Genomic DNA, 17,984 nt, shown 5'->3' on the forward strand with positions numbered 1-17,984 from the left:
GAGACCAGAACGATATAAATGGAGATCATCATTGATAAAATAATCTGCAGGCACCCACCAAAGGGGGTGGTCAAAAATAGGCTATTTTAGTAAACAAGTGACATGTAAAGGTGTATTTCAGTGTTTTGTCACTTTTTAATGTTTTGTTAAGCAAAGGTGGTGGCATTTTGTTTTTCCATCTTATGTTAGGAATAAATCTGTTAAGGGGATTGGCATCTAATGAAGAGAAATTTTCTTCATTACTGTCTGGGTTTTTTTTAGAACAATTTTCTTTACTACAAGTATTTTACTACCTGACTTTTGGCATTCAGATGTTTAAGTAGTGAGAGATAATCCTTTACACATATACCAGCAGTTTGAAAACTGTTATTGATTTTTTTTTGTGGTACGCGGCCCTCTCACTGTTGTGGCCTCTCCCGTTGCGGAGCGCAGGCTCAGCGGCCATGGCTCACGGGCCCAGCTGCTCCATGGCATGTGGGATCTTCCCGGACCCGGGCACGAACCCGCGCCCCCTGCATCGGCAGGCGGACTCTCAACCACTGCGCCACCAGGGAAACGCTGTTATTAATTTTTTAAAGAATGGCTGCCTGGTTTCTGTTTTGGGCCCTTACAAAATATGTTAATTACTTCTTATTTTGGGTCCTGGAAAGTAGATGAGTTATTCTAAACTGATACGGGATTATGGTGCTGTTTCTCACAGCGCTCAATGTAATAATGCAGTGTTAGAGACATTTTGTAGACTATAATTGAGTTTTGTTCAGAGAAAAAAATCAAAGACTATTTTAAAATTTTCTCCACGTTGACATGTTACAGGTGGAGCGAGAACTTTGTTCTGCCACAGCTGAATTTGAGGATTTCGTCTTACAGTTTATGGACAGGTGAGCAAGTACCCCAGATATCTCCTTTATCTGACATTCAAAAATAGTGATGTCCTGTCCCAGCAACTTTAGCCTCGTTCTGCATTGCAACCTGTATTTAATTATTGGGTTGGCCAAAAGGTTCATTTGTTTTTTTCCATAAGATGGCTCTAGTAGTACTTAGTTGTCTTTAACTTCATCTGAAACAATTTTGTTAGATTGTATGCGACAGCTGTCATATTGGGGTGCATTTAGAAAAAGACTTATCAAAAATTGGTGAATTTTTGTGTAGCCATTTTAATATTGAAGGTGGAAGAAAAAAGCAACATTTTTGGCATATTATGCTTTATTATTTCAAGAAAGGTAAAAACGCAACTGAAATGCAAAAAAAAGATTTGTGCAGTGTATGGAGAAGGTGCTGTGACTGATCGAACATGTCAAAAGTAGTTTGCAAAGACAAAAAGACAGCCCTCAGAATGGGAGAAAATCTTTGCAAACGAAGGAACAGACAAAGGATTAATCTCCAAAATATACAAACAGCTCATGGAGCTCAATATCAAAAAAACAGTTACAACCCAATCAGAAAATGGGTGGAAGACCTAAATAGACACCTCTCCAAGGAGGACATACAGATGGCCAAGGGGCACATGAAAGGAAGCTCAACATCTCTAATTATTAGAGAAATGCAAATCAAAACTACAATGAGGGGCTTCCCTGGTGGCGCAGTGGTTGAGAGTCCGCCTGCTGATGCAGGGGACACGGGTTCGTGCCCCGGTCCGGGAGGATCCCACATGCCGTGGAGCGGCTATGCCCGTGAGCCATGGCTGCTGGGCCTGCGTGTCCGGAGCCTGTGCTCCGCGATGGGAGAGGCCGCAGCAGTGAGAGGCCCGCGTACCGCAAAAAAAAAAAAAAAAAAAAAAAAAAAACTACAATGAGGTATCACCTCACACCAGTCAGAATGGCCATCATCAAACAATAAATGCTGGAGAGGATGTGGAGAAAGTGGAACCCTCTTGCACTGTTGGTGGGAATGTAAATTGTTACAGCCACTGTGGAGAGCAGTAGGGAGGTTCCTTAAAAAACTAAAAATAGAACTACCTTATGACCCAGAAATCCCACCACTGGGCATGTACCCTGAGAAAACTATAATTCAAAGGGACACGTGTTCCCCAGTGTTCATTGCAGCACTATTTGCAATAGCTAGGACATGGAAACAACCTAAATGTCCAATGACAGATGAATGGATAAAGAAGATGTGGCACATATATACAATGGAATATTACTCAGCCATAAAAAGGAACGAAATTGGGTCATTTGTAGAGATGTGGATGGACCTAGAGTCTAGAGTGAAGTAAGCCAGAAAGAGAAAAACAAATATTGTATATTAACGCATATATGTGAAATCTAGAAAAATGGTACAGATGAACTTATTTGCCGGGCAGGAATAGAGATGCAGATGTAGAGAACGAACAGGTGGACACAGGGCAGGAAGGGGAGGGTGGGACGAATTGGGAGATTAGGATTGACATATATACATTACCACAGGAAAACAGATAGTTAGTGGGAACATGCTGAGCTCAGCTTGGTGCTCTGTGACGACCTAGATGGGTGGGATGTGGGGTGGGGGGGAGGTCCAAGAGGGAGGGGATATGGGGATATAATAGCTGATTCACTTCATTGTACAGCAGAAACTAACACAACATTGTAAAGCAATTATACTCCAATTTTAAAAAATTTTTGAAAAAAAGTGGTTTGCGAAGTTTCATGTTGGAGATTTCTCACTGGACAGTGCTCCACCGTTGGGTAGACCAGTTGAAGTTGATAGCAGTGAAATTGAGACATTAATTGAGAACAGTCAATGTTATAGCATGCGGGAGACAGCCGACATACTCAAAATATCCAAATCAAGTGTTGAAAATCATTTGCATTAGCTCGGTTGTGTTCATCACTTTGATGTTTGGGTTCCACATAAGTTAAGCGAAAAAAATCTTCTTGACCATATTTCCACATGTGATTCTCTACTTAAATGTAATGAAAACGTTCCACTTTTAAAACAAATTGTGATGGATGATGAAAAGTGGATACTGTACAATAATGTGGAACGAAAGAGATTGTGGGACAAGCGAAATGAACCACCACCAACCACTCCAAAGGCCAGTCTTCATCCAGAGAAGGTGATGTTGTGTATATGGTGGGATTGGAAGGGAGTCCTCTATTATGAGCTCCTTGCAGAAAACCAAATGATTAATTCCAACAAGTACTGCTCCCAATTAGACCAACTGAAAGCAGCACTCGACAAAAAGTGTCCAGAAATAGTCAAAGGAAAATGCATAATCTTCCATCAGGATAACGCAAGACTTCATGTTTCTTTGATGACCAGGCAAAAACTGTTCAGGGACTTCCCTGGTGGCGCAGTGATTAAGAATCCGCCTGCCAATGCAGGGGACATGGGTTCGAGCCCTGGTCCAGGAGGATCCCACATGCCACAGAGCAGCTAAGCCCGTGCACCACAACTGCTGAGCCTGAGCTCTAGAGCCCGCGGGTCACAACTCCTGAAGCCCATGTATCTGGAGCCCGTGCTCCTTAACAAGAGAAGCCACCGCAATGAGAAGCCCACGCACCTCAATGAAGAGTAACCCCTGCTCGCCACAACTAGAGAAAGCCCGCACGCAGCAACAAAGACCCAATGCAGCCAAAAATAAAAAAATAAACCAACAAACAAAAAAACGGTTACAGCTTGGCTGGGAAGTTCTTTTTATATATATATATATATTTATTTATTTATTTGGCTGCACTGGGTCTTAGTTGTGGCGTGCGTGATCTTAGTTGTGCCATGCAGGATCTTTAGTTGCGGCCTATGAACTCTTAGTTGCTGCATGCTAACTCTTAGTTGTGGCATGTGGGATCTAGTTCCCTGACCAGGGATTGAACCTGGGCTCCCTGCATTGGGAGCACAGAGTCTTAGTCACTGGACCACCAGGGAAGTTCCTGGCTGAGAAGTCTTGATTCATCTGCTGTATTCACCAGGCATAGTACCTTTGGATTTCCATTTATTTTGGTCTTTACAAAATTCTCTTCGTGGAAAAAAATTTCAATTCCCTGGAAGACTGTAAAAGGCATCTGGAACAGTTCTTTGCTGCAAAAGATAAAAAGTTTTGGGAGGACAGAATTATGAAGTTGCCTGAAAAATGGCAGCAGGTAGTGGAACAAAAGGGTGAATACGTTGTTCAGTAAAGTTCTTGGTGAAAATGAAAAATGTGTCTTTTATTTTTACTTAAAAACCAAAGGCACTTTTTGGCCAACCCAGTACTGTGCAAGGCTGGTGCTTCTTCTCAAGTTACAAAAGGACAGTTGGTTTGTGATCCATGTACAAATTAAGTAGCTATCACTTGCATAGTCATGACAATAGATTTATCTAATCAACAACAAAAAATGTTAAGCCAGTTTTTAGTTGCTAAAATTTTACTTTCTTTGGGTTATTTAGATGCTTCGGACTTATAGAAAGTAGCACATTGGAGCAAACAAGAGAAGAGACAGAAACTGAGAAAATGACTCACTTGGAGAGTTTGGTCGAATTAGGTCTGTCTTCTACGTTTAGTACAATCCTCACACAATGTTCCAAAGAAATATTTATGGTAAGAGTGCATTGCTGCAAAGAATTAAATTCCAACTTGTAGTTTTATTTGATGTTTTAAAAATTGAACTTCAGGTTACTTTGTATGCATATCATGCCAGCTTATCCTTTCTTTCCATACTAAAATTTGAAAAAGATGGGGAATTCTCTGGCGGTCCAGTAATTAGGACTCTGCGCTTCCACTGCAGGAGGCACGAGTTCAATCCCTGGTGGGGAACTAAGATCCTGCGTGCCTCATGGCGTGGCGAGGCCAGAAAAAATAATAATAAAATAAAATTTGGAGAAGATACACAGTTGATCCTCATTATTTGCAGATTCTGTATTTGCAAATTCAACATAGTGTACTTGGTAAAATTTATTTGTAACCCCAAAATTGGTACTCGCAGTGCTTTTGTGCAAACTTTTGAAAGTGGCAAAAATTTTGAGTTGTGCGTGTTTACAGCTGAAATCGAATAAGGTGGCACTCTGCCATCTTGGTTTAGCTCTCATACTGTAATGTAAATAAGTGTCCTTTTTTCATCTATTTAATGCCAGATCTTTCATATTTTTGTGCTTTTTGGTGATTTTGCTTTTTAAAATGGCCCCCAAGTGTAATGCTGATGCACTCACTGTCTAGTGTTCTAAGCAAAAGATAGTTGTGATGGGCCTATGGTAGAAAATATTAACATGTTTTAGGTAAGCTTCGTTCAGAAATGACTTACAGTGCTTTTGGCTATGAGTTCAAGGTTCATGAATCAACAATGTATATTAAAATGTCTTCAAAGAGAACCACACATAAACAAAATTATATATCTATATATCTATCAGTTGATGAAAATGTAACCAGAGGTTTATGGGAACTTAATCCTGTATTTCCTCTAAGAACTGTGGTTCAGTATTTGCTAATTCAGTGCCCACAGTGATTTTATAGAGCATAACTACTGCAAATAACAAGAATTGACTGTATGTTTAAAATTTACAGTAAAATACTACTTGGGAGAAAAGTTTTGAAAATTGTTTATGCCATCACATAATAGAAATTAAATCCTAAACATAAAAATCTGGCTAACTATGATGAATGAGAAATAGTTTGTCCTCATAAGGCATTCTGTGAACATTCACTTCTTCAGTATTACTCGATACCTATTATATACAATATGGTCTTTATTTCATATTTTCTATTCCACTACTCTCTTTCCATTTCTGTTTCTTCTTTCTCTATCTGAGATTATCATTGTTCAGTGTTTATCCTGGTTAAAAGCTAAACTGCCTTACACCTGCATGAAATATTTACTAAGATTATGTTAGTATAAAGAAATTAACATAAATAATCTCTTATTTAATCAAAATCTTTTGAAAGGAGTTATCATTTGCAGCATTGTCAATCCATGTCTAGAGCTAATTCTTTAATTCAGAAATTAAATTAAAATTCTGTGACTTGATTGTAAAATTAAATAGAATGCTTCAAGTCTTTTAGAGGAGAGAAAAATATAGTTTGTAGTTGTCAGAATGGCAAACTGTAAATATTAGATATTACCCCAAATTCCCTCTGTTATATTGGATTGGCCAACAAGATAATTAAATTGCATTTGCTTCCAGCAGCTCTGGTTTTGTGCTTAGCATTTCTGCAGCAAATAAAATCTTGTGCCGCAAATGTTTTTTTCACATTAGGGTTTTGTGCAAAGGTTATTCGTAGACCTGAATGTAGCATTATTAAGCAAATCTTTATGTATTCAGATGGTTAAATTTTTCCTACTTGGTTATTTTGAGTATAGTCTAAGTATCATTTTCTTTGGTGTTTCAGAAGATGTTTTATTTTCTTAAACGTGCTGGTTAGACATTTTCATTTGTTATGTTATTTTTTAATAGGTGGCCCTTCAGAAGGTTTTTAATTTTTCTATTTCACATATATTTGAAACAAGAGTTGCAGGCCGCATGGTAGCAGACATGTGCCGTGCTGCAGTGAAGGTGAGTTGGGGTTTTCTGAACTGATGAATTAATGAATCAATAGCCACAAGTTTTATGTGGTTAATTATTTTAGACATGCTTGTCATTCTTAAAATACACGTTTCTTTCAGTAGCTGCTTATAGCCCTTATTTGCCACTGAAAATAGAGCTAGTGTATACTTTGTGACTATTCAATACTTGTGCCTTTCAAAAGAACTTATTTATACAAATATGTTTTCAGTGCTGCCCGGAGGAATCTTTGAAGCTATTTGTTCCCCACTGCTGCAGTGTTATAACTCAGCTTACAATGAGTAAGTCTCAAGGTTATTATTCTGTATTTGTAACTCTAGCAAATTTTTTTCTTGGTTTGGACAACTCTGTTGATGGAAACAGATTCTCTAAGCTATGCAGTATTTTAATTTTACAGTTTGGGGTAAAATTGCTCAAAACAAGGTATCATCCAGGTTGACAGGTAGCTTAGAAATTTTACTCTATTACATTAATGTTTTCATACATACAAGAAGCATTCAGCTGTTGCTATAATATCTGTTATTTTGTGAGATGTGTAGGGGCAGGCGTCGTGGTTGGTGTGTTTATTTTCTTGAAAATTGAGCTTCCACCTCCTCTGGAGCAAGTCCAGTTTAACGAAGAAAGAAAGAAAATGTCCTAAAAGAGACTTTTCTCGGCTATTAGAAATATTAAATATAAATACTTTTAAATGATGCATTTAGTTGGATATTTGTTTTTTTTTCCCTCTGATACTATTTTGCTATTTTTAGATGATGATGTATTAAATGAAGAAGAGCTAGATAAGGAGTTACTATGGAATCTTCAACTTTTGTCTGAGGTATTGTAAATCTTTGGAATAAGAAAATATTTCTGTGAAAATGTTGACTTGCTCTGAGGATTTATTCTGTTTTGAAAAATTAACTTTAAAACATGTTAAGTCATAAGTTTGAAAAATGTCTTTATGGGACTACAAAAAGTCAGATAATCTCATTTTCTTATTATAAAAGGAGTATGGTAACTGTTGACTACTTCGTGGTCAATGCTCTACCTGACTTTTTACTGATTAATTCTACTGTGGGTAACTCTGACTGAAAAGTGTATCAGATTTGGCATCTTCCCCCCACCCCTACCCCCCACCCCATGCTAAATTTGGCATCAGTCAAACTTCAGTTTCCTATAGGGGTTAGTTTCGAAACCAAAGAACAGAGAAATCCATTTAAGTAAGTTTTGTCTCTTTAAGGAGATAGTCTCTTGAAAAGGATGTTACTATGGCACTTCAGAGCCTAAACTCAGAAAATGTGTTTTGATCTTAAGAAAGAATTCATTGTTAGAATATAATTAAAATGATAATCCTAAAATGAATTAAAGTCATTTTAAGAAACACTATTACTATTTTAGACTACTTTAATGGCCAAACATAGTTAACTTTAATTGTTGATTCTTGATCTTTTAACCAAAATATCTTTAACTGTTTTCTTTTTAGATTACTCGAGTGGATGGGAAGAAGTTGCTTCTTTATAGGGAGCACCTTGTAAAGATTCTCCAAAGAACCCTACATTTAACCTGTAAGCAGGGTTACACTCTGTCTTGTAACCTTTTGCATCACCTTCTTCGTTCTACTACACTTATCTACCCTACAGAATACTGCAGTGTGCCAGGCGGCTTTGACAAGCCTCCTTCTGAATATTTTCCCATCAAGGCAAGCATTTTCAATAATTTAGGATTCCAGGATATATTGGGTTATTTTTCTAACGGATTCAAAGTGTGGGTTTTTTCCTTGTTGTGTATTAAGGTGTCACTTCTTTATTTTTAACATAGATTACTAAAACTATTATTGGAATGTTTTAAACTTGGAAAGTGTGATGTAGCTCTCATCTAGCTCTAGTTTTCTTCTTTTCTGTTTGTATGTGAAATGACTTTGAAATGCGATATTTAACCTCCATAGTTCCATATAATTTGGGGGTGGAATGCAATAACCTTACATAAACTTACTGTTACTCTTACAGTAAACTCATATTTGAGTGGCTCTTCAGGGAGACCTTTTTCAGGAGTGATAATGAAAGACTCCTATGATGTCTTCATACCTTTTTTTTGTGCACTTGCTGCCTTAGGCTTGGATTACCTATACAGTTTCTTTTAAGCCTTTTAAAATATGTTTGTATGTTTTTTTTTTTTTCCAACTTCTCAACTTGCTAATTAAATGCTATTTTCTAGGACTGGGGTAAACCAGGGGACTTGTGGAATTTGGGGATCCAGTGGCATGTTCCTTCTTCTGAAGAAGTGGCTTTTGCCTTCTATCTGTTGGACTCTTTTCTTCAGCCTGAGCTCATCAAACTCCAGCGTTGTGGGGATGGAGAACTTGAAATGTCTAGGTTAGTTTTCTTTTATAATCAGTTAGTGTTATATGGTTGTAGACTAAAAAATTCTTTTTGTGCCTCTCCCTCTCTCGATGGCATATCCAATGTATTCATTTTCTTTTTTTTTTTAATTAATTTATTTTTGGCTGTGTTGGGTCTTCATTGCTGAACGTGGGCTTTCTCTAGTTGCAGTTCACGGGCTTCTCACTGCAGTGGCTTCTCTTGTCGCGGAGCACGGGCTGTAGGCACACGGGCTTCCGTAGTGGCTCATGGGCTCTGGAGTGCAGGCTCAGTAGTTGTGGCACACGGGCTTAGTTGCTCCCCGGCATGTGGGATCTTCCTGGACCAGGGCTCGAACCCATCTCCCCTGCATTGGCAGGTGGATTCTTAACGACTGCACCACCAGGGAGATCCCTGATGTATTCATTTTCAATGTGTGTTTTGAATGTCTGCCATAAATGTGATTAGAAAACCATTTAAATGTATACTATAATATAAAACCATATAATAAAAAACCATTTTATAGTTTAATAACAGAAATTTTGTCATAATATTTAAACATCTTAAATAGAAAAACTCAGAGTTTTTTTCTAGTTTGTTTTTAGTGCCTTCTATTTAGCAGTGTCACTTGTGCGTCTTTTGGGAAGTGTGTGTAAATATGCCCCCTTTGTAAGGAAATGCCTGTTTTTCTAGATTCGCCTTAGATTTTATTGGCTTGTTTCTTTTTAGTAATTCATACTATTGATATTAATATTGCTTAGAGAAATATCTCTAAGATATTGTTTCTCCCCCAAAGAGCTTTAGCACAAAAAAATTATTTGAGACCACTAGACTTTTATAGTTTGAATCTTTGAAAGTTCCTAAAATCATAGTAAGAAAATTACTATGTGTCAAATAACAGGAAATTCTGATAAGCAAATCCAGTAGGAATGGGCTTGGAGGAGGAAGAAGTATGATTGACTTACGTTGGCTATGTGGTGCTCTGAACTGCTTTTTGGAGTAAATGTTTAGCTAGTCTTTTTTTTTTTTTTCTTTTGGCCATGCTGCATGGCTGGTGGGGTCTTAGTTCCCCAACCAGGGATTGAATCTGGGCCCTTGGCAGTGAAAGTGCTGCATCCTGACCACTGGACCGCCAGGGAAGTCCCTAGCTAGTGCATTTTAAAAGACAGACTATAGTGGAGAATCTTCTGTAATACCGTTTTCCCTTTTGTTAGTGGTTGTGATCTTTGGGTAAATAGGGAATTAAATTCAGAATTGCTTCACAAAGGGCAGTCAGTTGTTGTTACTTGTGATTATTTAGAGCCTGTTTAAATGTAAGCAGGGCTAATATTATTAGTAAATATCTGTTTAATTACCTTGTACTATTAAGAGGGTAAACTGAAAACATTTCTATGCCTTAATTTTGTATATTCCCACTTGATAAAGTTTTTTACTTCACCTTAAACTCTACAAGGCTTTTTCTTAAATAGGGATTTGGAGTCTTCTCAAATATGAAAATGCTTTTTATTTTTTCTAGAGATGATGTTCTACAGAGTCTGACTATAGTACACAACTGTTTAATTGGCTCAGGAAACCTCCTACCTCCATTGAAAGGAGAGCCAGTTACTAACTTGTAAGTAAAAATAACTACTTTACATATTTTGCTGTTTTGCCATTTGGCATATATTTTAAGACTTAGTCACAAAATGAGTCACTGGTTTTGTTATTGGTGTTGTTTCTGTATCACTTTAACCTTTTTGTCATTGTTAGGCCAAAAACACCTGAGGCACAGTTTAGATCTGTAAATTTTAGGGCTTTATTAAGATTTTTCATATGGTGCCAGCATAGAATAACTTTCAATGCTAATCAGTTTTAAAATATCAACTTAGAGATATTAAGTTCATCTGTTAGCTTACTGAGTTAATTAAGATAAATTCTTTTAAAAAAAGAAAGGAAAACACCTTTTTTTTTGGTCTGCAATCAATGGTAAGGATTTTCTAGCAAAAAACCTGGGGTGTTTTTTAATAAAAATTTGTTCTATGTTATTCATTATGATCTTGAACTTTTGAGATCCACCAAGTTGCTTTTACAAATTTAAGTGCTTTTCAGAGTATTATTATTTCGAATGAATGTCTTGATTTAGTCCATTGTCAGTGTTACCATTTAAGTTGAAAAAAAATGAGTTTAAATGAAATCAGCCGTATATAACTTTAGCTCACTTATCAAGTACATAGATGCTAGTTTCAGTATACCATGTTAGATCATTTTCTCTGAACACCAACATCTCATTGCTGAATAAGTTAATGAAAATCACACAAAAATGAGTAAGGAACCCTTGCCCCCTCAAAAAAGCAGAAGGGGAGAATTATTTGTTGATTTTGCAACAAAAATCTTAAAATGTTTCCAGGAATGGTTTTAACATGTGGCTTGCTTGTCTTTCCATATTCTGCATAATCAGTTGTTTGGGGTTGTACATTTTCATAATTCCCACTTATTTCACTTATCTAAAAACTGTTTCTAGGCATTGAACTTTTTAGATTACTCATTAGATTTAAGAGGGAGAAGTAGGGTCGTCTCAGGTAAGGAAATCTGTTTTAAGTTTGCCTAGGAATTTACTGAATTCTTTTAAAGAACTTTTGTTTTTCATCAGTTTTATAGTTTGATATAAGAGCAATTTTACCAAAATTCATTTTTGTCAAGAGAGATATTAAACAATATTTTAAAATGAGAGACCTGCAGAAATGGTTTTGATTTTCCTAATGATCTTTAACAGTATGTAATTAGTAAGAACTTAACTCTTACAGCATGCCAAAAAGCTATTTCATACATAACAAATCGATTATATCAGTAAACTTAGTTCTGCTTGAACGTGTTGAAGTGTGGTCCTTTAATCCAATAATTTATCTAAGAGCAAAAGCATTTATCTTCTGTGTATATAATTAGATTATTTTAGTATTGAGTGATGATTACGATACACTCAGGAGGCTTAGAGGTTTCCGTTGCAGTTCATTTCAGCATGGAGCCATGTGCACTATCATAGTGAATTGAAGCAAAGTCTTTATCCTTTGAAATAAATGTGCATTAGGACAAATGTTCCGTATATATTTGGTTATTATAAAGCCAGTTAGATATGTATATAATGAAATGCATTTTCAATAAGGAAAACAAAACCATATTATTAAAACCTTATTAATGCCACAAAAGATAATTAAGCAGATTGTTAGCCCATTTTACTATACATTATAAGCTATAAAATTGAAAAGAATATCCCTTTATAGGTTTTTTTTCAGAAAAGTTGAAAAGGAAAGATGATTTAGATTTAAAAGTGTTGTGTTTAGAATTTTCACTTAATGAAAATTTGACATAATAAAACCTAATGAAGTAATACAAAATTATGTTTAATATAAATGTGTTTATATATTTTAATTATAAAATATATTTTCTTTTATATTTAATAGTACATAATGAAATAAAATATACAACAAGGAAAACTTCAATCATTTTAATCACTGAACAGTACACATTTTTAGGATTCTTTATAGTTACGTACACCTACTCAGTGTAATGATTATACAAAGTACAGTTAGAGATGAATGAGCATCCCTTTGCCTTTGAATTGTCAAAAGGGAGAGTTTGTAAAGTCTTCCCTGGGCTTTTAATTAGCTCTTAACAGAATCCTTTTTTTAAAAACCAATTTCTAACTGGTATCACCTTCACCTGAAATTCTAATTTATTTTGGCAATGTGTGACTTTTTACATTGACTTTATATAACATTACGACTTTTTTTTTGCAGATAGTAAGTTAGTTTTCACTAAAGTAAAATAAAATAAAGTTAGCCTTTTAAATTTCTAAAATGCTTATTCTAATATAGGTCAATAATTATTAAAATCTTCTAAGTGTAAATTGATTTGAAAGAACTAATCAAATAATTTCAATTGATGGTGCCATTGTTCTGTGATAGTGAATCATACTGCCTAGTTTGAAGAAAGATCTGTAGCATAATTCTTGGAGATTATCAGTAGCAGGTCAATTTGAAACTAGAAGATGAAAAGAACTCTTTTATTTTGGACATGAGTTATTCCAAAGGAGATATAGAGTAAAATGTGCCAAGTTGGGGAGAAAAGGAGACGCATAATGGTGACCAATGCTTTAGTGTAATGCCTAAGATATCTGGTGGTGTTTGGCTGTGGTATTGTGGGACATTATGCATTTTCTGAAACACCAGACCAGTTTTTGGAAGCACCTAGCAGCTCAATTCTTTTTTTAAATTTAAACTTACATTTTTCTTATATAAATCGCAATTAGGGAAAATATTCTAGCTGCTTTAATTATTTTTTGTCGAATCACTTATTATTAAGTTTGCCTTGTGCATGTATTAGTAGTATTAGTCTTCTGGCAGATTGCAGCAGTAAAAAACCAGAAGCTTATTCCAGTTCTGAGTTTTCCTGTAAGAAAATCTTAATTGCTAATAGAGTATATGGGATCCCATTGTTCAGGGAAATGGCTACCACATGTGAAAAACAATTTTCTATGCTATGTGATTAGAGACTGACAAAAAATAATAAGCTTAGATGAGATGAGTTGATTGTCCTAAGTATAAAGTAAATTATATACCTAATGGTATCTACATTGTACTTTTTGGCCTTTAGCAACATAAGGTTACTAAGTATCTTGTACATATTATAAATTTTACACTTTCAAAGGATGGATGAAATAAGGTCCCTTGAGGGTTTAATATACCCTTAATTGGGTAAATTTTTTTAGTTTAGTTCAGTTTGAAATTTAACAGTTGTCAGATACCAAGGTTACTGAATTAATCTTAAACCTCTCTATTTTGCTCTTGGAACCTTTAGTTAATGATTTCATAGAAACATTTGTGCTATAATTTATACTCATAGTTCTTCCTTTATAGATGTGGAAGTTGGATTATGTCTTTCCAGGGTCATGTAGGAATTTTGGACACTTGCCTTTAATCCTCAAATTGTCATTAATTTCTCCTTTTGCAGTCCATTTCTTTAGAATCTTTTAGGTCTAACCAGCTATCACAGGATGCAAAAAACTAACATCTATAAAAACAGGGTTACTCAAGGTAGAGGAGTCATCATTTTTCATCTCAAATATTTCTTCTTTACTTTGTGCCCCCTTTCCTCCGATAGATCTGTTAAGTCATTCTTAGTTAAATCATTCTTAGGAGCTCAGCTTTTACTAACTTTTCACTCAAAAAAAAAAAAAATTCATACTTAAGGTCTAAGAGTTGAGACCATTTCATGAATATGTGAAAGGATGTGTTGTTATGCGATGAGGGGCAGGGCTAGCTAACCTCTCTTGGCACCTCCAGGAAACTACCCAGCTCTGCTGGGGGAGCTGCACACAGAAAAGGAAACAGTTACTACTCCACGGTGAGTAACCCTGTTTTCTCCTTATTTCACCTTCTGACTGTTTTCATTGATTTTAAAAAAAACTTGTGTGTCAGACATGGAAATAGTTCTTATGCTCCGAGTTAATTTTAAACCTAGCGGTATGTAAGATTCTCTTTACTTGGCAACCTTTTGTTCACATGGTAGAGTCAGAGCCAGCCTTTCATTTGTGTTTATAGCTATTGTTTATGCCCAGGATTGAACTGGATAACAGAACACAGAAATAGGCCAGTTGTCTGTTGTGAAACACTTGTTACCTTGAGGGAAAAAAAATCTGTTAGTGGCTTGGTTTTTATACCTTTTATGTTTGTTTTCATTTGGGAGGGGAGGGATTTGGAGCAGGGTAGGTTGTTCTTCCACTTACAGAAAGGGAGAATTATTGTTTGCAGTTGTTCCATGACAGTTCACCTAGCCTTCATTTGCATATTTGATTTGTATTGTATATTTTGTTTTTATGTTACTGGTCATTTCTTCCTTTTTCACCATCCTTTCTTTCCCACTAGTGATTATTTTCATCGTTCTACTCTAATCAAATCTAATGAAGATTGCCATCTAGTGGTACAAATAGCGTAGATGTAGAAAACTTACAAGTTTTTTGGTTTTTTTTTAAAGTGGTACAGATATTAAACACATTTTGTTATAAATTAGGTGGCTTGGTGGTCCTATGTAGTTGCTATGAACCTGATTTAACTTGATTATTATTGTATACATGGTATTATTTGTAATATGTTGTGTTGAAATTATTTGTCATACTTTTATTTTTATATTACTGTTTGTAAAATGAACCAGTGATGAGTAGAATGAATTTCATTCGGGGTGGGGGAGTGATGGTATTTGATTTAAATTGTATATATTGCTACTATAGTGTTTAATCAGAATGCAGATCTATAATTGTTGATAGCACTTTAAGTCTACTCAGCTAAGATTCTGTACATAACTAAAAGTTACAAGAGCAGATTTAAGTATCAGAGAGTACAGCCCAGCACACATAGACTTAAAATGTGACCACAAAGAGTTACAATCATAAAGTCTTACTTGGGTAATGGATAGACATTTCTTTTAGAAAATTATTCTTCTAAAGATCAGAAGAAATATTTAGTATAAATATGTATTTATACTCGCTGAGAAGCATTTGATGTAAAAGGTGTCAATACAATCAGAGTTTAATTAATTTGTTAGATAAGAAGAGATCAATTAAAGCTGAATCTTAGATAAATAAGCATAAAAGAAACTTGAGATGGATAAGAACAAATAAAGTAAAGCTGAACTATATGTCTAAACAGATGCCTTCTATACTCTTGAGATGTGTAAGATGTGTTTTACTTCAGGTTTTAAAAGTAAAAGCCTAAGCCATTTTAATTTAAATCTATTACTTAATATTTTAAAATCCCACACAGGTTGATATGTTTCTAAATAATTGTAATAAGTGATAGTACTTCATCAACTTTTCTGATAGGGAAACAATTCAGAGTGACACATGGATTTTTAGAATTAGCATCATGGTTCTTAGATGAGACTTGTTATTAAATGTAGTTATAGTGTAATTGGTGTTATTAGAGTCAGAAAGGCACATAAGAAAAACATTTCAAATTCCCAACTGATAGCCTTTTGTTTGCTTGTTGGTTTGTTTGATATAGTAAAAAAAATTTTCAGGATAGCTTACTATAGTGATTGCTTTTTAAAATGTCATTTGTTAAGTGTAATTTTGTGACAATAATTAAAATGCATGCTTGGTTCAGTATTGTGTGGTACTAGGTATGGACTGGGTGAGGTACAGTTGTATTCCTACTTTAGGAAACAACTTATGTTTATAGCAGCAGTGAGGAGACATGTACTCTCATGTGATAGCTTGTGACCCAGTACTTCCCCATGCTTTACCAGGGAAGGCGGAAGGGGGTGGGTAACAGTCTTAGGCCTAACGCTTGTTACTATGTGAGCACAGCCTTTTCTCTTTCTTGGTCAAATCTAATTTCAGTAAAGATGTTGGACTTCCCGTGAAATTCATTGTGAAAGAATCTGATTTTATTTTTTAATGACTAGATTCTGGATACATATATATTTTTCAATCATACATAATTTTACAGAATGTTCAAGTTTGCAAGCTGTTGCCAAAAGTTGAAACTTTATGGAATGAAAACCAGATTTTAAGAAGAATTTGAATTTGAAATTCTTGAAATTCTCTGAAAAGCAAATTAGCATTTTACATTATGAAATATTACCATTCTTTGTTTATATTCTGTAGGCTTGGTTTTGAAACTTGGGACAGTACTGTTGCCATCCACATTATGGCAAGGAACATAGTTAAATAACTGGCATTTTAGTCATCTTAATGTTATTAGCCATTTAGATAAATCCCAGAATTCATAACAACCAAATATTAGGGGAGAGGTAACTTAATTAATTCAACTTAAAAAAATACAGCACGGGGGAGGGGTATATTGATTTCAAAATAGTGTTTTCTTCATTACAACTGTTGTGTAGGTCATGAATTATGAGCAATAATTATAAAATTTCTATTACTGATTAGCCTTGTATAGGATACGCTTACCCCATGTTTCCTTGGCATTTGTGCCTGTCTTCCTTTTCTTAGAAAGTATTATCGCTTTGTTTATAAAAAGTTGTTGAATTGAATCTCATATTTTGAAATAAAGTCTATTTATTTTTCATTAAAGAAGATTTAGATTTCAGATATAAAGGTTCATATTCCCCAGCAGAATCTGTCCATACATACCTAAAAAATGACTTTTAATGTAGTATTTTTACATCTGAACATCTTCAAAAGTAGTGGCATTTTACTGCAGATGTCAGGAGAGATCAGTTTAGCTGGTTTTAAGAGGAAGGGTAATGATTATCTAAAGAAGCGTGTCTGCTGTATATTCTACAGTAAAATTTGATGGTGATTTTTTGGTGTCTAGTTTTAACCTTTGTTATAACATTGTAAAGCTGACTTTTCCTTGTATAAATGTTTAACATTAGATTTAAGCTTTTACATTTGAGTATTGAATATCAGTGTTATGTTTATTTGGGCAGTGAATTTACCCCCCACTAAAGTTGTTACATTTAATTAACATTTTTTTAAAGATGAATAATACTGTCCTTACTGAAACAGATAGAGCATTAATCTTCAGAAAACTAGAGTAAAGAATTGAAGTACTGAAGATGAGAGATCTGTGTTTGTTAAAGATCATCATTTAAACATTCTAGCAATGACACTTTTCCCTTTAAGCCTCCTTATTGGGATTATTAATAAATACAAGCATTCTTGTTTTTATACAGGGTACCAAGTATGGTGTCCTTGGAAGAGACAAAGTTGTATACTGGACTTGAATATGGTATGTGAATCCTAATCTGAGTAAATCTGTATGGACTGTTTTCATCAGTTACTGTACAAGGGTTAAAATGGGATAATTTTGTAGTTATGGTTTTTCTAGTCTCTTTTTTATATATAAAGTGAATATTAATTACTTAATATTATCTTTGCTTTTTCTGGAGAAAGTGGGTAATTATTATATAAAGAATAGTCAGTAAAAGATAGATGCTTTCTATGTGCAAAGGCAAACTTTGCATATATTGTAATGCTCATTTATGGTTAGAATTGTTATAGAACTGTTGTATTATACTTGATGTAAACCCTTACATATTCTAACTATCTTTATAGTATCTTTCTATCATAGTGAGTTAAATTTTATATAAATACTTATGTAAAACATTTTGTGTTAATTTAATGTTCTGAATCTAACATTAATAGAAATTTAGCACACTTATTGCTGGATTAACATTGGAGTTCATTGCATACATTAATTA

General features: G+C 34.8%; 1 protein-coding gene across 1 annotated transcript in view; it reads left to right on the forward strand.

The window, feature by feature from the left end:
• Positions 1–17,984, forward strand: part of PSME4 (proteasome activator subunit 4) — a 96,050-nt gene that overhangs the window by 48,512 nt on the left and 29,554 nt on the right. Inside the window, exons 13-21 of the mRNA XM_081254249.1 lie at positions 814–878; positions 4,342–4,492; positions 6,340–6,438; positions 6,659–6,728; positions 7,197–7,264; positions 7,910–8,125; positions 8,641–8,798; positions 10,300–10,395; positions 17,457–17,512. Of these exons, the coding sequence (XP_081110375.1) occupies positions 814–878; positions 4,342–4,492; positions 6,340–6,438; positions 6,659–6,728; positions 7,197–7,264; positions 7,910–8,125; positions 8,641–8,798; positions 10,300–10,395; positions 17,457–17,512 (979 nt within the window). The remainder of the gene's footprint in view (positions 1–813; positions 879–4,341; positions 4,493–6,339; positions 6,439–6,658; positions 6,729–7,196; positions 7,265–7,909; positions 8,126–8,640; positions 8,799–10,299; positions 10,396–17,456; positions 17,513–17,984) is intronic.

This window comes from Mesoplodon bidens (genome assembly GCF_964165515.1).
Source record: "Mesoplodon bidens genome assembly, chromosome: 14".
In the NCBI taxonomy this organism is placed as follows: domain Eukaryota; kingdom Metazoa; phylum Chordata; class Mammalia; order Artiodactyla; family Ziphiidae; genus Mesoplodon; species Mesoplodon bidens.